Source organism: Nothoprocta perdicaria, unplaced genomic scaffold (assembly GCF_003342845.1).
Source record: "Nothoprocta perdicaria isolate Ctin4 unplaced genomic scaffold, notPer1 scaffold_41, whole genome shotgun sequence".
NCBI lineage: Eukaryota > Metazoa > Chordata > Aves > Tinamiformes > Tinamidae > Nothoprocta > Nothoprocta perdicaria.
Window position 1 is genome coordinate 3,994,352 of NW_020455655.1, and position 21,373 is coordinate 4,015,724.

General features: G+C 38.2%; 1 protein-coding gene across 2 annotated transcripts; it reads left to right on the plus strand.

The window, feature by feature from the left end:
- The first annotated feature begins 4,202 nt into the window (after nt 1–4,202).
- On the plus strand, nt 4,203–19,611 carry GABPB1 (GA binding protein transcription factor subunit beta 1). 2 transcript variants are annotated; one of them, XM_026045683.1, is made up of 9 exons: nt 4,203–5,603; nt 5,916–6,023; nt 6,756–6,923; nt 7,396–7,590; nt 8,298–8,409; nt 8,809–8,922; nt 11,050–11,235; nt 12,507–12,622; nt 17,834–19,611. In XM_026045683.1, exons 2-9 carry the CDS (start codon nt 5,916–5,918, stop codon nt 17,984–17,986), a joined length of 1,152 nt encoding a protein of 383 aa, XP_025901468.1. In that variant the 5' UTR covers nt 4,203–5,603; the 3' UTR covers nt 17,987–19,611. The 2 variants fall into 2 exon arrangements, with proteins under 2 accessions (XP_025901468.1, XP_025901469.1); XM_026045684.1 differs by lacking the exon at nt 17,834–19,611 and adding an exon at nt 13,053–13,717.
- Nucleotides 19,612–21,373: the final 1,762 nt, after the last annotated feature.

Here is a 21,373-nt window from a genome sequence, read left to right on the forward strand (position 1 = left end):
GCGCCCGGCGGGGCTGGGCACCGCGGCGAGCGCGGCCCCTCCGAGCCGGCCGGCGGGTGGTCGCCCGCGCCTGGAGCGGCCCGGCTTGGGGCCGTTTCCTTAGGTAGCCGGTCTTGGGTATTGCTGAGGTAAAAGCAGGGTGCCCTCGCTGTGAGTGCACGCGGGAGCACTTGTCAGGCATCCCGAAATTGCCTGCTGGGCACGTCAAGCGCCCGTGGCAGGTGCCCGTGGGCAGGAGGTGGCCCAAGCTGTTAGCTCCTCTTCCTCATGCACATCTTGGATGGTCCATTACCGTCCTTAAAAGTCCCCGGGTGTTCCTCGGCGATGTCAGCGCGCCTTGCGGTTCTTCTGGCCATACAGCTGCACTGATTTCTGAAAACGGCCCCTTTGCTGGCTCTTTGGCCTTTATGCAAGAAAGAAACTGTCGAGGTTCCTCATTAAAAACCAGTTGTTTGAATGAAAGACTTTTTTTTTCCCTCCGGGAATATTGAGTAATTTCAGTTAACAAATGCATGTCTGACACATCGCAAGGCTGTAGTACAGCTCAGAGGCTCTGTAAAATGCCGTTAGATTCTCCCTGTCAACCCTGTGTCTGCTGTGCTGTAAATTGGTGCCAGGCGTGACCGTGAAGGCTTCGTAGCTCCCTCGGGTGCCAGCCACCAGCGACAGACCTTGTCCGGGTGTAGCGGCCCCCCTTGGTTGCATAATGGTCGTCTTCACCAGAACAGTTTTAAGGGTCACGCTGCACTTTCCTTGCTAAGGACAAGGCTTTTCTCCCTTACTTAATGATGTTTCATTGATGGTTGATACTAATTTCAATTCATGTATTAACTGGAGGATGAAGCTATGTAAATATGTGCTTAAATACCTTAATGACCAAGCTGTCCATCAATGCATTTACTTTTTTGACCTGCTTTCTTAAGTTARGGTTTTCTTTTTGCTTTTTTATCTTTAATGAATTTTCTAACATGAAGGTGATGTTTTCGTTTCAACGAACTAGAAGAAATTTAGTTACAAAGACTGCACAGTTGTAGAGAAAAGCTGAAAGTCCTGTAATTAAGAGGTTGTTGTTTATACACCCACTAATATAATTTCTATTATCATAACATGTTGTCTATACTATGTGCATCCATACTATATGCGTGTGCAATTTACATAAAGATTCCATTTAAAACGTGGAATCATTGTTTAAATGCATTTAGGTGGATATGATCCCATAAGGAAGCCATACAAAAGCAATTTACTTAKTTTATCCCATGTGAGTCATTATAACTATGCTGTTAGAGGATATTGTATATGTATACTTGTTAACCTTATTTCCATATCCTAGTACATCTTATGTTTATAGCAGATCTTTCAGTTCCTTGAAAGATTACCAAATTGTTAGTGAAATGAAATTGKTTTTGAGGAGGAACTGTTCTGAATATTGCATTGCTATATCAGCATGTAAAAACACTAAAGCAAGTTGACACTGTTGTTTCAATTCTGATAATGCTCAAAACTGAGTGCTTAGGCTAAAAGATGTAGAGAGTTTATAATATTTGTGGTTTTTTTAAACTATGTAAGAATAGGCATATAAAATCTGATGTAGAAATTGCTGTTCTAAGTAGCAGTACTGCGTAATATTGAAATCGGTCAGGTGACAGCATTTCCGAAGTTCAGTCCTCCTCAGGACTGCAGGTTGCCACATACAAAAAAAATGTCAAGTAAAGGACCTTTGGAAAAGGCAGTTCCCACTTCCCCTTTATGTGGACATAAGCATGAGAGTCTGCAAAGTGCAGTTCTGCCACTTGTCACATCAGGAGGAGAACCTGTTTCATTACCAGTTCTCTGAAACTTGGCCTGTTGTTAGAACTGGCTGCAGGTCCCTGCCGTAGCGGGGCTATCTGTAGGTGCAGTCCATGCTCTGCAGAAAGCTCGGRGTGTGCACGGGAGGTGCTGCACAGCTGCGCAGTCTGCAGCACCCAGCTGGTCTGTGCCTGCTCCTTTTCATTATCTGGTGTTGGCTGCTGCAGTGCTAGAAGGGGAGTGGAGGCCTGGCCCAGTGTGCTCTTGGCAGGACACCAATCTGAGAGGTGCTGCAGAATTTAAGCCAAATTAAAGCTTTTTTTTTTTTTTTTTTTTTTTTTTTTTTTTTACCTTCGGGCTCTGCTCTCTCTGGGCTATGTGGGGCCCCAGGCTTCCCAAGTCACTTGTTTTTCAGTTCCCCTCTCTCTCCGTCAAGCCCCAGTTGCATTCTCTTCTGCCTAAAGCCTGGCCGAGCGCTCTGATACCTTGTTGGTGACAGCAGGGTGCTTAGAGATGCTAGAGGGTGTTCAGGAACTTACATCTAAGATGATTGCAAAATAAGCCTCATTTCCTACTCAACAGAAGTACAATAACAGTAACAAATAGATGAATATTTTAATTACCAGATAATGGTGTTATGCAGAATGCATGGAAATGATAAAACCTAAAGTTCAGGAGGAGATTAATGCAACAAAGTGAAGCCCAGCAGGGATCTCTCCCATTCACCTTGTGCAGACCAAGCTCTGCTCACACAGCTGTGCAGGGCTCTCCGAAGTCTGGAAACGTGCTCAGGTTGCGMTCGAGTAATGGTAATAGTCCCAAGACTTTATTTTGGAGCCACCRATGTTGTGTCTGAAGGAAGGCTCTTGGGTAGCCTGGCAGTGGGAGAYGCTCCGCAAGCTTGATGGAAAGGGCAGTTTTTGAAAAATCCCATTTTGCGCACCTCRAAAGAGCTGATTTGTAGCACTACAGGGAGTAGCAGGGGTGCTTAACTTACATTTCTGCCTCRAAGTGGAAGTCTCAAATCAATTTTCAGTGTATTTTTTTTGTACTATGCGTAGATCCTTGCTTTTGATAGTACCACTGTACTACTGCAGTGTTGCARAAGGATCCCAAGGGGGCAGCAGCAGAATTGTTCTGTCAGAAAGGAAAATGCAAAACCTGAGAACCTCTGCAAAAGCTTTCTTGTTAGGTCCCGATACTAGTGGTGGAAGAGTACGAGGGGCATGGGGAATGTGGAGCATGTTGTTACTCAAGGATTTCCTGACCTTATGATGCTGGTCCTTGGAATAGTCCCTGACTAAGAGTCAGTTTTGGGTTGCCTAGGCTTGGCAAAGTCCTTGGATGCTACCAGGTGTCAGCTGAAAGGAGCTAAATGTGCCAGAGTATTTTATAGAAAAACCCTCTTAGTTACTGCTGTGGTGTAGCATTGACATATAATGGAGTCGTATTTTTAAATTGAACAGTGTAATTTTGCYATTCTTTCAACTCTTGACCACTAGATGGCTCCAAGCACTGTATAAGAACCAAAACTTGTTTTTTTCTAACATAAATCTCTTAATCAAAATTACAGTTCTACACCATGAAAAATATGTAAACTCGTTTGATGTTTTGTCTGTCTATAAAAAGCATATACACGTACACACATGTAGAAGCCCATTTGAGACCAAACAGTGTGTTAGCTAATGTCAATRATACGTGGTAGCATCATGTGATCTTATACATCCCTCTTTTTCCTAGACTGGAACATTTCTTATGGAATATAGTGCCAGGATATGATTTAGCTTTGCGCCAAGATGCAAGATGAAATAGTGTCACTTTAATGGGTGGCCAACTCTGGTGATTCAGGGAGATTCTGGATCTGTAACAATTGCAGGCTGAAGTTAGTCCTAAACATCTCCTGGGAGCAGACTTGTTCTCCTGGCCACCATAATTGAATTTTTGTTACTTGCTTTTGCTGTATAGAGTTTTGATAACAATTTAGCCTGTTGTTTGCTATTATAGACATGGTAAATGGGAGAGAGAAATAGGTTTAGTCAATAAACCCTCTAATTTATTTCTCCTGTTTTGTTGTCTAACAGACATCAAGTATTAGCTTATTGTTGAGGTTGTCATCTTGGTTAATGGAGAAAGACCAAGACTGCAGAAGGCAGTTCCTCAGGTGAAGAGGAACAAGGGCTGAAGAGAGATGAAATATCCATTGGTAGAAGCGTGCAAAGAGCTGAGGCCTTGCGCAGCTTCGGCTTGTTGGAGCGGCTCYACATCCACAGCCAAGGGGCTGAGCTGTACAACCTCAGGAGGTCCCTTCCAGCCTCGRTTACTTGGCTTTTTTTTCTTTTTTTGATCCAGTGATTTGTAAAGGAAACTTTACTGTTTCCTCTTCTCTGTTGGTGTTTAAAAATAAAACAAATACAAGGAAATTCTTTTTTTTTAATCTTAATTCTAGATTTCCTTTTGCTTCTAAGACCCTTCAGGTAGCATTAGACTACTGGAAAAAAGGTGTGTGCGTGTGCGTGCGCTTGGGGCTATGCACCTCTTGATTATTTATTTTCCCCTGTTTTTCCTGATCTTTATTTTCACGCAAGAGATGACAAATGCACCTGCCTCTGCCTATGTATGTTCCTTTTTTTTCTTTTTCCCCTCCCCTTTCCTTTCCCAAGTGTCAGTTGCCTGCCACCCTCCTGTTTCTCTCCCCTTTTCTGGCTGTGACAAATAYGACCTAGAAGGATGGACGTAAAGGGAAAATTCCATTGATGGAGGTGAAGCGGATGCTGACAGAGTGCTCTGTGGACAGAGAGGTGCCYGCTCCCCTTTGCAGCTCTACTGAACCATGCTGGAGTTCTGCATTTGCACCTTTCCCCTTTCCCGCTTTCTAGTCTCTTCCAAAATCAATAGCTGTCAGCTTATTGAGCAGCCTGCCACGCCAGCTCTGCCGGCCGAGCCAGAGCAGAGTACAGGGAGCTTTCTAACYACGTTTGTTTTTGAAGTAAAAATACATTTTTTTTTTTAAAAAAAAGAAAGGTTAAAAGTAATCCTAACAGGATGTCTTTTTGACCTGACTTAGCCTAACTTTGCATAGGAAGCAGGTTGGATACCCTTGCAGTTGTTAGTAATACAGACTGAACTCCCTCGCTTGTGCGACTGGAAAGTAATGGATGCTGCTAGCATCCCAATAGTTGAAAATGTGGATTCAGGACTAAAAACTTTATYGTCTGTTTTGGCATAAACTATCTTTTATTCCTAAATTTTCTAATTACTGAATAGCTATGAAAGAGTGTATTCAAAAAGATACTTATACTGGGGAATCTTTCATGCAACAGGAACATATGTAGGTGCAGCTTGTTTAGGGCTGATTTATGTGCTGTGTGTTGTACAGGAGTGTTAACTTGATGTTGTATACAATTTTAAAAAGAGAAATTGCCCAGAGATGATGTGAAATTTTCTTAGGTAGTATCGTGGTACTGTCCCAGTCTGCAAGCTTTGTGGTTTGTTAGTAGTTGAGGCAGTTGATGCTGATGTTAATGTTTGATGCAGTTGGTGAATCCGATGCAAATAGAAAACTAATGTATGCCTGCATGGCCTAATTTTGTAGCTGGAGTACAGAAATGATATTTCAGTATAGACAGAAGAAAGTGAGAGATGGCAAAACAGGCCCCATGTTTTGTAATCATGTAAACATGTCTACATTGTGATACATCTTGAATTCATTTTGGATAAATGAATGTAGTGCCTTTGGACATGTGACAGGGAACATGACAGCGGTGACTTAGTGCCATCTGAAAGCTGGATGAACCTGCAAGTGGTTGCAGTGTCAGGTGAGAGCTTCCAAAACCCTTCATCCAGTTCAGGTTAACTTTAGTGTGGTTAATGTTGTAGTTGCTGTGAATACAACCTTGTAACATCAAAATCTTCGTCCCAATGTTACCCAATGTTAATTTTGCCTGACTGAAAAGTAATTCTGAAATCAAGGGTACAGATAAAATGCCAACCGTTCTTTAATTGCTCAAAATATGAAACCGTAATTTTCTTAAAAAATGACAGCAGCATTTGTATATTTAAAAACAGTGTTAATAACATATTAGGTATTAACTATTTTTCTGTTTATGTGTTTTTATTTCTTTAATTAGATGTCACTAGTAGATTTGGGAAAGAAACTTTTAGAAGCTGCCCGGGCAGGTCAAGATGATGAAGTTCGCATTTTGATGGCAAATGGAGCACCTTTTACCACAGATTGGGTAAGGAAAACTTCTGTGATATTTGGGAAATTCTATTTTTTTTCACCTTGAAAAAGTCGAAAGTATTATTACAATTAAGCATTTATGTTACGAGCTTTGATACTTTATTTTTAGAATTCTGCTGTCACATCATTTCATACCTAATTGCAAATGAAGTCTGCTTTTTGATATCATCTGACTGCTTGCTAGTTTTAGTGATAAGCTATGAATGAGTTCCTTTGATTATTAAGGTGAATGCTAGAATGGTTAACAAGAAAAAACTGCAATCATCCAACTTACTGTCTTTGTGTGTCTTTAGTAAGCATTCTGAAATTAGAGCGTAATCTCAAATACATAATAGGTGTAATTGAGATTTTCCTGATATAGATACTCTTAAGTTGGTTTTGGAGATGTCTAAGAGAGAGTAAATTAGGTGCCTATGGTTTTAGGGTGTTTACAATGACTGAAGGGTCTTAATCTGCTAAGCAACCTGATTTTCAGATTGTCTGTGCTCTGTACAGGAGGTTGGACTAGATAGTTTCCAGAGGTCCATTGCAGCTTTGGTGTGGTCTGTTTTTTAAGAATGAGGTTGTTCACCTTGAAACATATCGCACCTTAAAGATAAAAGTCATTGCCAGAGAACTGCTGCTAGTATGTTGAGATAGCTAGAAAGAATTTACACCTTTAAACCCTCTTTTAAATAAAATAGCTCTTTACAAATATTACAATGGCCCTTTTTACCTTACATTGCAGCTGGGAACATCTCCACTTCATCTAGCAGCACAGTACGGGCACTACTCGACAACAGAAGTGTTGCTGCGAGCAGGTGTAAGTCGGGATGCCAGAACCAAAGTGGACAGAACTCCATTACATATGGCAGCATCAGAAGGCCATGCCAACATAGTAGAAGTCTTGCTTAAGGTAAAAAGTCTTGTAACCAAGTCTGAAGCTGGACTATCGTGATGATTCTTTATTGAATAGGTACAAATATATTTTAGTTGTTTATTTACAGAATATACACACTGTGTTTATAGTGACTGCTTTCTTTTCCATTTCAGTTAATGATTTATTTTAGTATTAATTAAAATGATCATAATTTCAGGTGAATTAATTACTGCTAATTCAAAATAAGACTTGTCCCAATTTGGCACTGTGTAAGTGACAGGTGTTTTAGAACCAAGACATGTTTTGGGTAGGGATTCTTCAGTCTTTCTTTTGTGTTAAATAATTTATGTAATACTCTACATTGAAGCACTTCTAGGAAATCAGTAGATGTAGGATAACAGGACATTAATACTAGAAGAAGAGACAGTTTTGGGCTTCGTTCCCTGAGCAGCATTATTCCTTTCAGATGCTTATAATGACACAGTTTATGCAATGATCTTGTTTGCAGCATGGTGCTGATGTCAATGCCAAGGACATGCTCAAGATGACTGCACTTCACTGGGCTACTGAACATAATCACCAAGAAGTGGTAGAACTCCTWATAAAGTATGGAGCAGATGTCCATGCTCAGAGTAAATTTTGCAAAACTGCATTAGATATTGCAATAGACAATGGAAATGAAGATCTTGCAGAAATATTACAGGTAATTTTGATTCATGATGCTAAGGAGACTTAAGAGAGTAMTTGTTTATACAAGCTTTTAATATAGTAACTGAGACCATATATTAACTACTAAACTAGGCTCTGTTATAATTTGTGTCATGAAAATTAGATTAATATTAATAAACATTAATTACATAGGAAAATGTAGTATACAGAACCATCTGGAATCTTTGCAGGCAGARTATAAAACTTAACTCTACCCATATACTTTATTGCAAAAAACGTAGTAAATAAAAGTGGATAGTATAGAAAGAAGGAAAAAGATACCAGAAGTCATGTACAATTTGTCCAGAGCTGGTTTTCATGGCATGCAACTATCACAGCTGTCTTGGTTATTCAGGCCTTTATTTTAGATACCTGAAGTTACATGTCTATTAAAAAGCCTGTGTGATTAGATGGTCCTCTTTGCTTACAGCAAGTGAAGAAGTGTGGCAGGCTCTTTTTGTCTTCTCTTTTGCTCCAACAGACTTCTTGGTATCTCTAGATTTTACCCAAAAGATGTTTCTCATGTACGTAGGCAAAGCAGAAGATGTGATACAGTGTGTGTATGCTGCATGAGCATAACTAGGGAGAAGAGCTCCTCTGAGTGCAATGTGCTCGCTCTAGATCTTCTGAATAACTGCCTTGTATACWGTTGGAATTATTTTATCTACAATTGGAATGGTATTTTTAACCTTTGTCTTCTAGATTGCCATGCAGAACCAAATCAATACAAATCCAGAGAGTCCAGACACTGTGACAATACATGCAGCAACACCACAGTTTATCATTGGACCTGGAGGGGTGGTGAACTTAACAGGTCTGGTATCTTCTRCAAATGCATCACATGAAACAGGTATTTAGATGTATATAGGACAGAAACTGGGATTTTGCACTTGAATTGGTTTTCACCAACTAATGAAAAGACTAGAGGAAAATAATGGTAAGAGTAGAGTAGTTACCTTCTTCAGTGTTTCTTATATGTTACAAATATCTCAATTTCAGAATTAAAAAAAAAAAAAGCGTTTCTGGAGTTACATTATTGAAAGTTGTATACAATATATATTGTATATTTTCAAGTTGTACATGAATTCAGAATAGCACTTTAATGGTGTTTTTGAGAATGTTTTTCTAGTGTGTTAGAGATTTCAGTACAGCAATATAGAAAGGTGTCGTATGAGTTGTTAAAATTACCAGCTAACTTTTTCCCTCCTAATAGATGAGACAGGAGTGTCTGCTGTACAATTTGGAAACTCATCAACGTCAGTATTGGCCACGTTAGCGGCTTTAGCAGAAGCATCAGCCCCCCTGTCTAATTCTTCAGAAACACCAGGTAAGAGGTCTAAGTATTTTAATCTCATCTAATGAAAGTACACTGAAATACAGCTTTTTTGAGGAACTATTCTTGCAAAAATGAAATTCCAATCTTTGAAAAAATTTTCTTTGAAAATATAACAGATGTTCTTCTATTAAGGTATGTATAAGGGTATAAGGGTATAAGGGCTGTACCCCAGCAACAGAGAGATATGACTTTTCATCACCAAGCATTTTCAGTCCTTCTGTAGGGTTTCTGCTTGATCCATTTTTTTTTGTTTCTAGAACACCAACTGAATACAGCTGTATATTCTCTTATAAACCTTAAATATTGCGAGTGAAGGGGATGATTMAAACCCTCCATTCAAAATGTAGTGCCTTTCATTATGAAGAAGCCAGTGCAATTTTCTGTCAATTCAGATATTTGATTTCTGAAAGACCTAGTTGCAGGAGAGATCAAACTGGAGAAGAGTTTGCATGGGATCTGAGAGTTTAGAGAAGCAGCTCATTACAGATGTGTATTTGGAATGTGGTCATCACATGTTTTAATTAACTTCAGCTCTGCATGTGAAAACCTGGCAATTGGTGATTATAGATGTTGAGACAGAGAGCAAGAGAAGGGTAAGGACTATGCTTATGGAACATTTTTTCTCTGATATAGAATAACCTCTATTTCAAATTCAATACAGTACCTCTTATTCATGCATGAATTAGTGTTTGATTTACCGAATAAACACTTTGTGATTATTTAAGAAGTGCTATGGGACAATAATCTCTGAACATAAAGATCTTCAGAAGGCAGTGAGTGCAGTCATTTGAGTGGCAGAGTGGGCTGTGTGTGGTTATTAGCTGGAAAGATGAAAGCTGCAGAGTTATTTCTGCCTTGTCTCATCTCAAACATCACAACTGTCTATAGTAGGTTTTATTGTCATCGCTGTAGACAGAAAGCCCTGTGATGYCTGTTGTTTAAATCAAAGGCCCTGACAAATTGCTTTTGCCCTGACAAATTGAAAATAAAATGGAGTTAGTGCTTGAGATTCTTTCACTCTGCTGCTGGTGATCTTGCTCTTTGTCTTAGTGTTTTGTTGTTTTTAAAAACATAAGGGTAGTAATGAGAGTCCCCAGTTATAATGTAAGCTGTGTCATGTAGTTCTGMATGTAGTCTTTCCCTTAGCTTGATCTGTAGGTGTAATGTAGCACRACTGTGAGTGTGCTGCCCCGAGTATTCATTACAGAATCATGAATTTAAAATGCCTAGCTCTTATTTTTATTTCTACCTATAAAGCTTGATACATACAAGATTACTGTATTCTATGTTAGTGTTTTTAAGTCTCATCTTTCTCCTTTTATGCTATGTACCAAAAAAAAAAAAAAAAGTCTTTTCAAAACCTTTCAGTCTTGTTTCACACTTCATATGATTAGTGGTTAAAGTCGGGGTGGTTTTGTTTGAGGTACCCTTGCGGAACAACCAAAGCCTTAAGATTCTCTAGAGGCCCCTTTGTCTGTTATTACCTAGTACTGTGAACACAGGAATCGGGCTGGGTCCTTAGGGACACCTGACAGAGGCTTCATTGATGGTTGCTCAGATTTCTACTTCCGAAAGTCTTTTTTCGCTCCCGATGCCTTCATTATAACAGAGATTTTTGCATATTGTAGGGCATGCTAGGATAATATAAATCCGTAATTCAGTAAATCCCTGGTACATGTAAYTTTTGAGGTCATGTACATGGTGGATGTGAGATCATTAATTAAAAAGTAGCTATGTTTCTCAAGCCCRTGTTTTCAGTTTCATTTGTATTCATCTGTCAGTGTGAACTTAGTGCAGTTTGTGTGCAATGCAAAAGTAATTCCAATTCTTAAAGCAAATCTTATTCTTGCTGCCTTGTTAACACTGAACCCAAAACTTCAGTTTTCAGTGGTTAGATCTACTAGGAAAAATGCTAAGTCAAGATTCAGTATAACAGGCAAGATAAACCAGCACAGAATTGCATATATATTTTAAAATTATTAGTACTTTATAGGCCTGGTGAAAGATTAACACTATTGTGTAAAGTAGTGAATTAATTTCAGGAATTGAAGAAGTTCTTTCCTGGGCCGTCRTAGTCATTTGTGTATGGGTTTAATTCCTTTACTCATTTGTTAATAGTTGTGGCAACAGAAGAAGTGGTGACTGCAGAATCGGTGGATGGTGCTATTCAGCAGGTGGTCAGTTCTGGAGGTCAGCAAGTGATCACCATAGTCACGGATGGCATTCAGCTTGGAAACCTCCATTCAATCCCAACCAGCGGGATAGGGCAGCCAATCATTGTGACCATGCCAGATGGACAGCAAGGTCAGTAGGAATTTCTACAGAGTGAGCTTGTGGAATTATTCTAATTAAGAAAAATGCAAATAGCCTGGTAAAGTTGGCATAATTATTGATAATTTTTTTCTTGAGCTTATGTGTTGTGAACGATTTGAATCCATGAGAATTGCTGCAGTTCAGGTAGCCMATGCCAGCTGAACCTCTGCATTAGGAGAGGGAACAGAATTGCTAAACTCTCATATAAAAGAAAAATGGGCATTGAATGGAAAAATGACCACTACCTTTGCCTTTGAAAAGTTTTACTCTTGTGAACTTGGTATGAAAACTATAAAAGAGAAATAAACATTAAAAGCCTTCATCAACTCTTACATGATTGGCTTGCTGGAAGTATTGTGGAAAAATCAGTTTGCGTTTGGGAATCTCATACCCAGAGSAAACTGTGCAAGTCCTCTGGCTCTTCTGGAGGAAGCCAGGAGAAGCAGTGGCAGACACAAAGGAGCCAGAGTGACATAAATGGCCCTGTTGGATCCTAAATACTCGGTGAAKAGAAGCTGCTAGTGCAATAAGTGTTATTTCATGTGGATGTGTGTGTTTTTGGGGGTGGTTTCTTTCAAGGATGCTCTGCAGACGCTATTTAGGCAAGCATAGTTTCTCCATGATTTCTTCCACATGATTCCCAATATGGAGCCTGAAGAGTTGAGTAGTTTTTTCTGCTTTTGTCTGAACAAACAYAACTAATTATCAGGAAGTATGAACATGCATTGATAGTAGCTTGAGTGTTTGTTGGAATGTATATAATGTGTCAGATGGCTTCCTGAGTAAACTTCCTGAGTATGAATTTCTGTTCTAGTCCCCTTCTCCCCACCAAGTTAACTGCTGGGTTTTCAGATTGTCTAAATTTCTAGTTAATAGAAATAGGTCAGTTTGATACTTAGAATGTTTCGTAAGTAAATACTAAAAAGCAAGTCTTGTGCTTAAGCTAAGAATTGCGAGTTTGGTAACACTGTTGCAAATCACTTCTGTGCTTTATTTATATACTCCAGATACTCCAGAGGGACAGCTAACTGTCATAGACCTCAGTAACAAAGAATTTTGAAATTCTTYAGTAACATATGAATAGCCAGAGCATTCAGTAAATTTTTCTTGCATGAGTTTTAGAATGTACCTTTATAGAGCTGCATTTTCATAAGGGAAAATGATTGTATTTTGCTGCTTTTAGTGAAATTAATTACATGAATTTTACATGATGCAAATGCTTTTTAAAGTATGAGTATTTACATATACAAATATGTTTTCAGTATTAACAGTTCCAGCAACAGACATTGCTGAAGAAACTGTAATAAGTGAAGAACCACCCGTCAAGAGACAGTGCATTGAGATTGTTGAAAATCGTGTGGAGTCTGCAGAAATAGAAGTAAGGAGTCTATTACATGATGTGTGTTAACCAGAGTATTCAGAACTGAATATTTGGTTGTGGGTTTTTTGGTGTTATTTTAGAGCTAAGCTTCTGTGTTGCCACAGAATTAAGAGTTTGATACAATAATTTGTTCCATGTTTGCTGTTTTGAGGAATTGAACTTTTACAAAGGAGTTACAAAAAAAAAAAAGAAAAAAAAAAAAAGAAAAAAAGGCGGGGGGGGGGATAGGAGAGTCTTTTTTTTTCCATCCTCTGGTTGGGCACATAAGTGACAATTGTTGAACTTTGAACTATTTGGTAACTTAACTTTTTTTTTTTTTTTTCCTCTTCTTTAAGTGGGTGCTTTTTTGTGTGTGTGTTTTTTTATTTTTATTATTATTAAAAAAGTACTGATATATATTATCACCTAACTTGACTCTTTCCGCCAGCAGTGAATGAGAATACTGTCCCCTCATCTGTCTGTTTATGACCACGTGCTTGTCCTGATTGTGAGATCATATTTTCAGCAATGTTTCCTTTCCATTCATGATATCTAGATAACTGTTAATGGACATGTGAAACAGTAAGATTTTGTCTTTATCAGTTTGTGTCTTCATCCTTTTTAATGCTAGAGCAGGAACTACTACACATCGCTTTGCCCCATCCTGTTTTTGAATAGTATGAGACCTACCAATACTGAGAACAGTTTTCTTTTTATATATGACTACTAGACTTCGCTGTTTAAGATTATAGCTTTTTTTTTATTATTTGTTTTTATAATCCACGAAGGTCCACCATCTCATTCCCTCTTGTGTCATTTCTAATTGTGCTCACTAGTTACGGTTGGAAGTCTGTGAAAGTTGCTGTTTGCCTTGAGTAGCCAGTTCTCATTCTGTTAACTGCATGGTGTTTCATTTATCAAAGGTTGTATTCTCCAACTTCTGTTCATGTTACCAAGTAACTTTTTGTGCCTAATTGAATGCTATTTATTGTACAGTTGTGATATACTTTATTCATGTCTAATAACAATTATCACCTTTCATCGTTGACTTCCCCTGTCCTTAAGTTGTCACAATCAAATACCTTTGGCCTTTGCAGCCTTGTGGTAATTAGAGATTATCATGACAGTTGAAATTTTCTTGCTGCATTTTTTAAGTGTATGACTGTTACAATAAAAACAAATCTTTTGTTCACACTTTTAAACATCTGCCTGAATTATTCCTAAAGGAAATTATGTTTCCTTAAGTATTTTAATAATTCTGTTGCAAAGGAGCAAAATTCAGATAAATTGACCTCTTTCTAGATGTAGATAGTTGATATAACAGTACAACYGCTAGCTTCACTTATATATTTTAAACACATTTCTTAAATAATTGTTGATTAAAATGAAAGATGTAATCTATTTTTTCCAAGTGCAAGTTTTGAAGACTTAGTCCGTGAGTGTTCAACTGAAAATGTAGAGAGAGATCCTGCCTCTGTCGGAGCCTTTCAGGGACTCGGCCTTCAGCCGTCACTGAGGGTCACAGGTGCTACCTCTATTAACTGGGGAATTAAATGAGTGGTTTCATCTAAACTTAATCATAGTACAGGGTGGAAAGTACTTGAATGGGAGGGAATAGGACCYCTTCCCTACCAAACTGTTTTTTGAATCTGGGAAGCTCTTGTCTTACTGAAGATCAGGATTTTTTGAGTCATCATAGTCATTATAGACTTGATTTGGGTCTTTTTTCAGTCATTTTTAATTCATAGTGTACATCTAAATAGTTACCAGTACTTTGAAAATGTGTTAATGAAGTTGAGCTCCCACTCACATGAGGTGACAAACTTTCCTATGAAAGGACCGAAGTATTAAACTGTAGCATTTTTTGGCTCTTTMTTTTCGGCCCATTATATTTAGACACTCCCTTTCATTTTGAAGAGCAATAGCAGTTTTATTAAGTAGCTGACTTTTACTTAAAACATACTATGGCAGCAAAAAAAAATTGACTGTTAAATATTGTTATTCATTTTCATGCATAGTTTGTTAACATACAGACTTCTTTATTTTCATTCTTGAATTTGATTCTGTACTTCTCATGTCGCATGTTGGGTGATTGACACGCATTAGATAGCACCAGAACAATCATTTCATTAGACTTCACAAAAAAATCATAGTCATTAATTATCTTAGTYGATTCATATACCTACTCTTTTAATGTCTAAAAATAAAGCTTAGTTTGGGGTAATTTAGTTGTAGATGTGCTTGTCTTCAATATATAGACTGTGGAAAAAGTTTAAATATAGTAGAAGAAAATTCTCTGTTGAATTGGAAGATTCCTTAGGAGTGCTCAGAATCCTCCAGCTTCTTTTGTAAGTGGATACGGATTTATCTTGATGGGGGCAGCATGAGTTTAGATAACTAGAACACTCTCAGTTGTGGTTTAAGGACACCCTGCGGACATTTTCTAGATCTGCAGAAATGAATAGCCTGGATGTAATCCTCCTTTTTTAGATGTCAAAAGCAGAGAACCTGCTTTTGCTCTACAGTAGTTCTGTACTGCCTCTCCAGCAGAATTGTTTTCTTTTCATTGCCTAGTTAGTGTATTTGGCCTCTAGTTACTTAACTTTTTCTGCTTACATTAGGACCATGCCTTTTTCTAAACCACAAATACTGGTTCTTAAAATACTGGTTCTTAAAATAATCTGCTTGCTTTCAGTTGCTAGTCTGCCTGGAAAATACTAGTGCTGTCCTCAGGTCTCTGCCGGTGAGATCTTCCTTTCATTCTTTCTTTCCCTTCTTTAACATATGGCATGGTGGGAGCCAGGCTCTTTCCCCACTTGTGGGAAGTCTCAGATTTGCTTGGAGAGCTTSTTGGCCCCAGGCACCCCCAGCCCATGTACCCTGCCCGTGCTGATAGTGCCTGCCTTGTGTCACGTAAGCCGCAAGCGCCGCCTGGGGAGCTGCTGCTGCTGCTGCTCCGTGTCCTGCAGCCCCGCGGCCAGCCCGCAGTGCAGCCCTGCTTTGGGCTTGTGGCAGGTTCATGTGGTGGGTGATGCCCAGCCGAGCAGAGCTGGAGCTCCGTGGCTCTGGGATGGAAGGCTTGCTTTCTACACATACCAGAATGAGCTCTCTTGACTGTTTCTTGGGAATTCTCTTTTTTTCCTCAATTTTACACTGCCCTASGCTTGTTCTACCTAACATGTTTGTAGGTTACCCTTAAGCTACACAGGTAATTAACAGAAATAGCTCTATGTTTTGGGTTGACTTTGGGCTTCAGAGGTTGGTGACCCTTTCCTCTAGGGTTGGGCTCTCAAAGAGGGGGATAAGAGCTCACTCTGCCAGGCATTCTCATAAAAATACACTTGTATTTCAGACACCAGGGTAAGTGCAAGAGCAAGTTGTACAACAGTTGCAGAAACTTTCCCCTACCTTTAATAAGCTGAGGAAAGTTGGATGCTACTGAGCCAGAGTCTTAGAAATCCACAGTGTCAGCACTGGAGYATTGTTCTTGGTGTTTTAGATCCTTTGTGAAATGTAGGCTCTGTTGATCATCTTGCCACAACATTTGACATTGGCCACTTCAGCTGCTGTGGGGTTGAATCATTTATAAAGCAGAATCCAGATATTCAGAGCTGGGAGCTGAACTGCTCTTTCATATGAGCCAGTCAGATCAGATGAGCTCTCTTTATTAGCATATACTGCAAGTGAAATAATTAATATTCCCTTCATTCAGCTGTTAAAAATTAGTCATGTGTAAAATGAGGTTCTATTTCTACACACTCGATCCTGTGTTCTCAGTGCTAGTCTCTGTGAACCTGTTAACAACTCTCTCTCCTTCACCTGTAGTGTTTGCTGTACRGATGCTGCTGTTAGCAAAAATCTAATTACTGAATTCCAACACACTCAGCAGAGCACGTGGCTGCTGGCTGTGGCTGTGGCCAGTACTGAGAGCAGTAGCAAGTAGAAGGGAGGCAGCGTTTTGTATTTTCGGGCTCTGATCATGAGAATATGTGAGTGCATCAGACATGAAGAATAGGGGTGCTGCTCGGAAGGGAGAACTTCTRCAGATGTTTGAAATATGAATGGGAATTGTATATTGGACTGCTGGGATGGGAAATAAGGTGAAAATGTGCATTATCACTGTGGTTCAGTTTTTGATAGAGTTGTTTTCCTGGGAGAGAGCTTGCTGCTTTGACAGCCTCACTCCTCTGATACTTATGACTACAGTAGAAAAAAGTATTTGAAATCATATACTATCTTATTCATAAAATTATGATGCACTTTAATGAAAAGTTATTTGGTTGAAGATCAAAACAAAACTATTTTCTAAGCAAATTGTTCTTTCAATTAGGCTCAGTACAGCATCAAACAAGATGACAGTATGCACGTCACTGGAGGTAGAAATGCATTCTCATTTCCTAGGGCAGCTGCATAGGAAATGGCATTTCCCGTATTATTTTACTTGGTAACCTTTTTACAGTCATCCTCAACCAACTCACAAACATGATGCAGCCTTAAATTACTCTCTTTAACTTAAAGAGACTTACTTAATCAAATGCTTATTAATTCATAAAAAATGTCATGTTCTTGAGGAAGTAATTTTGTCTCTGGATTGCATGATATTCTTCAGATCATCTCATTTAGAAATCATATACTTTTTATATATATATATCATATATATATATAAATCATACACACACACACACACACACACACACACACACACACACACACACACACACACATGCCCCAGCTCACTTGGCATGAGCTAGTGTTACTTCCCAGCGCAAACCACTATAAGGTAAAAGCTTTTGGTAATATTATCTGATTGGAAATACAGAGACAGTCCTGTTGTATTGGATGTCAGTCCTACTGTAAATTGATTAAAATTTTGTTTTGAAGGCATTTGAATCGTTGGAGAAGTGTTGACTTATGTGTTAGTATTTGACTATCCTGCTTTCACTTTTGTATTTTACCATTTTTTCATGAAGCTTTGCTTGGTATTTTTGCAGCTAAAGAAAATCAGGTTTATGGTGCTTACACTCTAAGGCTTATTGAGGGAAGATATCTGATACGATAATTCATGTCTAGTTTACACAGGGACACTTWTTTAGGTTTGCTCAGGTAAGAACTGAACACATCCTACATGATGTCCAAACAGTTGAGTTGTACGTACAGAAGAAGTATTTGCCATTTTAGGTTGCATTTGATATGTATTTGACAAAATATTGCTGGTTCTGTCTCTACTAGGAAAGAGAAACTCTTCAGAAGCAGCTGGATGAGGCAAACAGAGAAGCACAAAAATATCGTCAGCAACTTCTAAAGAAAGAGCAAGAAGCAGAGGCTTATCGGCAGAAGTTAGAGGCAATGAACCGCCTCCAGACTAATAAAGAAGCTGTTTAATAAAAAATAAACAAAAACATACTGCAAAGCCTGTTACTTTAAGTCAAAAATCTGCAGTACAATCTTGAACTGTACACTGTATAGGTACAGACACAGGATTACATGATAGAGAAGATGCTACAAGTTGATAACTGGACTTAAGCCATGAGCTCTGAGGAAATTCTTGTAACATAAAAACTCTGAATTTAGAATTGTGAAGAGTATTTAAAATGAAATACTGTAAATAGTTGTTTTTTTTACAGTTTCAAAATGAGTTGATAAATCTTTTTGAAGGGATCCAGAAACACAAGCCAATGTTTTTGTGAAACTTTTGATTTTAGTATGAATCTAATTTCTGAAAAACAGAACAGTTTTAAGGGTGATGTTGCTGATTTAAGTTGACAACTTGAAAATGAATTATGGGACAAAATTAACAGTTACTTCTACAAGGTAACAACTTAAACTTCTCTGAATAAGACATTTCCAGGTGGAAATTTTTGTAAAGCTTTAAGTAGTTGTCTGAGATTCTCTGAAAAACATTTTTTGTTTTGTTTTTTAGGCGGTGAAATTTTTATATTTAATTTCAGATATATCCAAGTAGATTTACATGTATATGAAGCTAATATTTTTTAAACTTTTCAGTTTGTACATATGCTGCATGTTTTTATAATTTCTACACATACATCTTGCATATGTATTTTTCAGCAAAGATGAGAAAAATTTATGAAAAAAATGCTTAGCCTGTAGGCCATTTGAAGTAAGCAAGCAGCCAGTTTTATTGTGAATGACATATTTCTTGGAGGAATGTAATTTGTAATAAAAGATATATTAAAAAAATCTTAATTTACGTAATATAGACAATTTAAAATTTGGCACTGGAGGCATTGGAACTTCCCAAACTTTGTGTGTCTTACAGTTTTCATGTACAAATATTTTAAAGTTCAGTAATGAATATAAAAGAATGTCTCCGCTGGAACAGAAACAACAGTTCTTTTAGATTATTCCTTTTGATTTGCTTTCCTCAATAGTCTCAAAATTATTTCAGTGATGCATTTTTCTAAACAGACTCTTGCATTGGAATTATGCAATGGGATAAGTGATTTTTTTATGTTATATTGATGCATCTTCCGACCTAGCATCATCGTTCTTCACTGTGATACTGTGTTTGTGTGCGTCTGTGCAGTGATCTGTTATGCTTAGGGTTGATATAGCACGTTACATCTCCAAAGCATTGTATAAGTCTTTGAAAGAACAAACCATACTGTGCTGCCAGAGGCAGGTAAGTGAGCGCTGTCTCCGTTTGATAACTGGTGTAAGCGAGACACAGGGAGTGTTAAGTGATTGACCCAAGACCCCGGGGATCTGTGGTGGGCCTGGGAATGGATCTCAGGAGTTCCTGGCTTCTAGTCCTGTGCTTAGACTAAGCTGCCTTAAGATTGTTCAGTGCTGTGTTACATTGAAATTTAAACTACTGTGCAGATTCCATTTTTGTAAGATAAAACTTTGTGCATTGCTTTGTTGTTCCATGTTTCACTGCTTTTATGAAATTGTTTATATAAACTTAAGCAAAAAGTCTAGTTTACCTATACTGTATACAAAAGAATTACCCTTAAAACTGTACTCTGGCCTACTTTTTCTATTTTACAATTAAATATCTTTTCCACATATAGTGTAGAATCAATTCCTTTTTTTTTTTTTTTTTTTTTTTTTTTTTTTTTTTTTTTTTTTTTTTTTTTTTTTGTGTGCTACAAGATCAAAATGGTGTTGTGTTAAGCATTAAGAAAATATGAAAAATCTAGTTTAGCTTTAAATTTCCTTCAAGGTAGGAGGAAAAGAGTGGGAAAGGAATTGCATTAACACAAATTAAAATCTTTGTACTTCAAATTGTGAGTTTGTAGAATTGGAACTTAGAAGTAAAAAAGAATCCTAGAATCAGTTGGAAGTTGGCAAATCATACTCAGGTGGTAGTAAGACCTGAAATAACCTTGTGCAGTTAGTGCAGACTAAATGGAAAAGGAATTTTAAAGTGTTTTTTTCTCGGAAACTGGTCGTTCTGGTACTAGGAATGAATTAGCCAAGTGAAATGTGCGATTTAGGCATTGCTGCGGTTGAATTAGTCTTCAAAATAGTATTTCTGTCTTCACATCTCTCGAACTTAACTATGGTTTAATCTCTGTGAACTCTTGTTGATAAAAATTTCAACGTTAGCCCAAGAAGCGATAGTGATAACGTTCGTGTCCAAGTGGAGAATTTCCCACGGCTTTGGCAGCACAGGCCTTTGTAGCAAACAATGAGAAAACCTTTTCTATTCATTTTGCTTCCTGTGAGCAAATAATTCTGTTCCTTATTGGCTGTAACAAAATCTTTCCGAGTGCAAGGTAGCTATAACAAAAATTGCCCTATCTGCAGCAATATTTACCGAACCTGTAATTCATTATCGCCTACCTTATCCTAGTTTGGAACAGGACCTACTGTTTGTTCTTCTCTACACAGAATAAAAAACCAAACTGACGAAACCGTTGGTTTTGAGTAAAAGACGTAGAATATATGTCAAATGGAATATTTATTATGTGTAGTTTAGATCAGAAAACATTGTAACTAAGTATTGCTCCTTATTTGCTGTTCCAAATTGATGTYATAAATGTAATCAGCTACTTTTTTTTTTTAAACAGATGTGCTTCCTTATTTAAAATGATGTTATTCCCTTGTCACGAGCAGGAATCTCAGTTTTGCCCATGTTTCTGAGCTGTTCCTGTGCTTGTTGACAGCCCTTTCTCACCTCCCTTGTCCCCTTTCATGGTAATAGCAAAGCCAAGGGAGGTTCCTTAAGCTCATACTAAATACGCTGTCAACTTTGTTATTTTTTTCGCTATGTTTCCTGAGAAACATAAGATAAATTAATAAGTCTATGGGGTTTTTTTTGGGTGCTTTTTGTACTGCTTTGAAATGCCTTTTTTTAATCAACGGTTCTACTTCAGTATATTAATCTGATGAGCATGTATCAGAGCATCGTTGTTGTATCTCAGAAACAGTTGTTCCTTCTCAAATATCTAATCGCAGCAGAAGTAGGAAAGGTTTTTTTACACTGTCCTGTGTAAAGTTCGCTGTGGAGCAAGAAGTGACAACTTTGTAGAATAGCAGAAGAGTTCAGGCTGTGTTGGGTGTCAGGCAGGAAAGAGGAGGCACCTTCCAAGAGGTGCCATGGGAACGGAGAACCTGCTGCAGTGGATCACACTGATGGTCCCTTTACCCCAAACACTGTCTCCAACAGAGACRTGAACAGAAGCAAGGTTAGGGCAAGCACACTCTGTAATTGTTTCTCCTCACAGCGCTTAGGACACTTAGACCTAAGATCTTTAAGTCTTAATTCTCTCTTTTCCCAGGACTGCCTGGTGTCAGTGTAGAGAA